The 5305-nt window shown below is 27.3% G+C and overlaps 1 protein-coding gene across 1 annotated transcript in view; it reads left to right on the forward strand.

The window, feature by feature from the left end:
• The window catches only part of LOC117174298 (nucleoporin NUP188 homolog), a 26413-nt gene extending 21408 nt beyond the window's left edge, over nt 1-5005 (forward strand). Inside the window, exon 10 of the mRNA XM_033363268.1 lies at nt 4586-5005. Within this exon, the coding sequence (XP_033219159.1) occupies nt 4586-4909 (324 nt within the window). The 3' untranslated portion in view covers nt 4910-5005. The remainder of the gene's footprint in view (nt 1-4585) is intronic.
• Nucleotides 5006-5305: the final 300 nt, after the last annotated feature.

A 5305-nucleotide genomic window follows, 5' to 3' on the forward strand; every position in this document is an offset into this window, starting at 1 on the left:
AATTCCAACGGCATCAGCCGGTAACGTTGTACACGAAAATACGAAACCTGGCGGCCACTAGACGAGGCTCTAGAGAGTTCGCATTTTCGTGTACAACGTTACAGGCTGATGCCGTTGGAATTGATTGTTGAAATATATTTTTTTACATCTGTTATTATTAAGCTTTGTACTTAAACGTAGTTTTCTTTAGGCTCTTGCATTTCCCAAAGTTTGAGAACGATATTTTATGTATAAAAAAAGTTCGAACGTTCAAAAAATGTTGGGGTTCAGAAAAAAGATGAAATAATTTTCAGTGACGTTCCTACCAAAATGCAGTACCTAAACGTACTTTATTGTACTCTAATACATTTCCCAAAGTTGCAGCTCGATATTTTATTTACAAAAAAAAATTTCTTAGTTTCAAAAAAACATTCAGTGAACCGAAAAAGTGAGGTCGGTAATATAGGTATTTAGCTGTGGCACATGCCCTTAATTGTCTATCCTTTTCTTCTACACCATACATTTTGTAAATCAAAGTTTCTAAATAAGAAATTTTTATTAATCATAAACATGATTATAAAAACATTATTATAAACATTATATATAATTTATATATTTTATATTTATTTATTATTTTATGTTTATATTTATATAAACATTATTTTGAAAATATAAGCTTTTTAAGCATTTTGAACTGTCTCAAGAAAATCAAAAAACATTTCTTAAGATTCTTTAGAAAATTTCAAATGATTTAAAAATACTTCAAAACGTTTTAAATGATTTCCGAAAATGTTGAAAAAGAATGTAACTGATTTAAAGCAAAAACTTTCAATTTTACAAGGTTACAAGATTATAGAAAATATTTATGTAAGCTTAAGCAGGGTGTCCAGCGACCTTGAAACCCTGAAATTTTCCTTAATTTTTTTTTAACCTTGTAAATCTGGAAATCTTCTTGATTTTTTCATGCGAACCTTGAATTAAATTTTTTTATTTTAAAATAGTTATTTTATTGAAATTCGAAAAGTAATTTCAATCTTTTAGTCCATAATTATGAAAGAAATATCCCGTTTAGAAGAAATCTTGCTACTGAAAAGTTTTTTATTTATCAAGGTAAAATTTATCTTCTGCTCATTACAGAATAAATAAAGAGTTTTCTAGCCATTTTTGTGTAGTATTTATCAATTATTTTATAGATTGCAATGAACAGATTTTAACATTATAAATAATTCTAGAAGTTTTTAATTTTGTCTCCGTTAATATTGTAGAAGGTCAAAGTATACTTTTTTCATATTCAACTTAAAAATTATAAAAATTATTACTTGAAAATTTCGATGTTAATTCAATTTCAGAATTAAAATGAGCTTTGTCCATGTAATGATTTTTTCAAGGGTACCACTCGGCTTTTGAGTATACATCAGATTACAAAACATTACAAAAGATTTCAAAAGGGGTCAAAATATTTAAAAGGATTCAAAATATGTAAAAGAATTTTGAACATTCTATAAAAATTTCACAGATTTCAAAGATTTTAAAACATTTCGAAGATTTAAAACGATTTAAAAAGGTTTCAGAATATTTTAAAAGCTTGGAAAAGATTTCAAATAATTCAAGGATTTCAACGAATAAAAAAAACAAAGATTTAGAAAAATTTCACGAATATTTTGAACATTTCCAAAGATTTTCATATCAGATTTCTCAGATTTCAACAGATTTCACACAGATTACAAATATTGTAATAATTTTGAATAAATAAAAAAGATTTCAGAAATAATGAAGGGCATGTGACACAGCTAAATACCTATATTACCGACATTTACCTCGACATTTTTTGAACGTTCGAACTTTTTTTATACATAAAATATCGGTCTCAAACTTGGAGAAATGCAAGAGCCGAAAGAAAACTACGTTTAAGTACAAATCTTAATAATAAAAGATGTAAAAAAAATTTCAACTATCAATTCCATCGGCATCAGTCGATAACGTTGTACACGAAAATGCGAACCCTGGCGGCCACTAGATGAGGCTCTAGAGGGGTCGTAATTTCTTGTACAACGTTACCGACTGATGCCGATGGAATTGATACTTGAAATTTTTATTTTACATCTTTTATTATTAAGATTTATACTTAAACGTAGTTTTCTTTCGGCTCTTGCATTTCTCCAAGTTTGAGACCGATATTTTATGTATAAAAAAAGTTCGAACGTTCAAAAAATGTCGAGGTTCAGAAAAAAGATAAAATAATTTTCAGTGAAGTTCCTACCAAACGTACTTTATTGTATTCTTATACATTTTCCAAAGTTTCAGCTCGATATTTTATTTACAAAAAAAGTTTTTAGGTTCAAAAAAACATTCAGTGAACTGAAAAAGTGAGGTCGGTAATAAGGGATTTCATCAAAATTTCATAAGGATTTTAAACGATTTCAATTATTTCAAGCGAATGTGAAAGACTACAAATATTTCACAGCTCTTAAGTTATTTCAAAAGGTTTCAACAAAATTGAGAAGATTTCAAAAGCTTTCAATGTTATCAAACGAAAACATAAGATTTCACAAAAAAAAAGTTCAAAGAAAGCTTTCACAAATATTTCCAAAGATTTTATCAAAGTTTCACAAAGATTTGAAAAGATTTCAAATACAATTTATGTTCCCAACAAATTAAGAATTTGTTTATTTATGGTTCTGCTTTCTTTAAAAATTGATGGCCAATGAAAAATCAAATGGCTCATTTTTTACATCTATAAAAAACGTTTATTTCATTATCTGATGTAAAAAACGGAGAAATTTCGTTCCCAAGAATCGCTGGACACCCTGTTAAGAGATTCTTAGAAGTTTTGAAAAGATAAAAAAATAATTGCAAATTTAGATACAGTTAAAAAAATATAAAACAAAATGTAAATTTTTTAAGTTTTCGAACAAAGAATTTAGAAGCTTTTTTAAAATTCGGAAAGTTTCAAGAGAATAAAAAATCGTCTTAAAATTTCTGCGAAAATGGGAATGGTTTTCTATTTTGAAAAATTAATTTAAAGGGAATATTTAAAACGCTTCAAGAGATTTCCAAATCGGTAAGTAAATAATGCGGAAGATTTTACGGCAATTTGTTTAATTATGGAGATTTTTTTTAATCTTAGGAAAATTGCGAATAATTTTAAAAGATTTTGGGAAGATTTAGAAGTTTATACAGAACTTTCTTTTTAATTCTAGGAGAAATTCGAATAATTTAAAAAGATATACTGCCGTGCAAAAGTTTTTTACCACTTCTTTTTATGACTCACTAAATTCGCTTAATTTTAATTATACAGGAACTAAAAAATGGATTGCTCTGGCTGTATAAAATGAGCCCAGGGTGAAGCCAATTTGTCTAGTTTTTAAGGAGATATTGCAAAAATAGTATAAATTTCAATGTTTTCTTAAATTTTCAATATCTTCCGAATTTATCGATTTTAAAGAACTTGAAGTCGTAACAAAAAAAGTTGGAAAAATTGCAATATTTTTTTTAGTAACAAAAATATTTTCGTAAAATATATGAAAAATAAAATCATGAAGTTTCTATGTAATATATGCAAAAATTATATTTAATTTTGATTTTGAGAGAATTCAACCGTTTGAAAATAAATACTTTAGCTCTTGACATCATTAAAATAAGGAAAACTTAACCCACTACCGCCCTTAAAAATTTCTTTTTTTCTGAATTTTGAGATATTTAGGAATATTATTTCTATGGCGGAGTGTATACAAAACTAAAATTCTAGCTCATTACCGTCCTGACTTTCATGTAAATCCTTGCGTTAAAAATTGCTGTTCGTCTCAAAGTCGTATTTAAAAAAACTCAAGTCTTCCAAACGTTACATATATGTCACTGTGGGTGGTAGAGGGTTAATCGGTCATCAAAAACGAGTTGGTCAAAAACTTTTGTACGGAAGTGTACTTAAAATGTTTAAAAGTTTTGCAAAGATTCAAAAATAATTTCAGAATTTTTTTTAAGAAACTATAGATTATTGATTAATTATTATTGAAAAGTTATTTTAACAAATATTTATCTTAATACTAAATAAATTTTACAATAGCGATGTTATAAATACTTATAATTATAAATAAACTGTCACAATAAAAGAATAAAAATAGTTTTTTTTTTAAATTACTCTTTAATAATTAATCGCTACTACCAAATATATTAAAAATTATATCTAGGCATTATTTACCAATTAGAGTACAAAAAATAATTAGCCAAATATGTGTTTATAAAAAATAACAACTGTCATTTTAACCAAATCTGTGAAGATAATAATTAAGACTTCGAAAGTGTATTATATTTTCCATATTATGTGTAAACAAATTTTCAAAATAGTCAACTGAAGAGGGCCACCATTCTATGCTGAAACGTCTAAAGCAATTGTGATAAAATTGCATTTATTCATACTCGATACCATTAATTACAAAAATATTATTTTCTTACATGTAGTAAGATATCGCAACGCATAAAACTACAAATAGTGTAATTAGGTTAAATGTTTATTTACAACCGAGGAAAAAATCGGGAAATAACCAGAAATTTGGTGGGAGAAAATTAATAGACACCCTGTTTATTAAATCATATATATTTTATACAGGTTTCTGCTACTCTCATCGAGGCAGACTCAAGAAGGTTAAAAATTGTTAAGGCATCTGAAGAAGCTGACCACAGATTACCAGCAAGATTATTGAAAACTTGCACGGCGCAAAAAGCTCCAGTTCGTCCAGTTCGACTTTACTCAGAAGATGATGATGATTCAATTTCTGTATTCGAGGACGCGGAAGAAGCTGAACAGAGATCGAATGAAGACGTAGTAACAAGTGGAGGCTTTGGTACTAAAATTGACACCTCGCAGATTTTACCTCTTCTAGGTAAATTATTAAAGTCCGTGGTAGAATCGTTAGATTCAGCGCAGTACTGATAAAGATTAACTTAATTATGTGCTTCGTAATTAGATTGTAAAGAAATTTTGTACACTGTGAATATAATTGTTCAGTACTTTCAGTAAATTATATTTTAAAAAATACAATTGAGAGTTTATTTATACAGTGTGTCCCATATTTATAGGGCCACCCAATTTTTTAAGGATAATTTTTTTTCTATTGGAACAAATTGCACCAAATTTTTTGAGCGAATAAATGAGTCGAGTTAACGATTTTTCCTAAAATATAGAGCTCGCAATTCCATTCGTTCATTTATTTGGGCATTTTTTCGAAAAAAAATCGGTGTCCCAAATTATTAGGGCCACTAAAAAAAATTCAATTTTTCCGAAAGAATTCAATTTATTCAACAAAATACGTACATATAAAAAGATTTT

This window comes from Belonocnema kinseyi, chromosome 6, assembly GCF_010883055.1.
Source record: "Belonocnema kinseyi isolate 2016_QV_RU_SX_M_011 chromosome 6, B_treatae_v1, whole genome shotgun sequence".
Classification (NCBI taxonomy): domain Eukaryota; kingdom Metazoa; phylum Arthropoda; class Insecta; order Hymenoptera; family Cynipidae; genus Belonocnema; species Belonocnema kinseyi.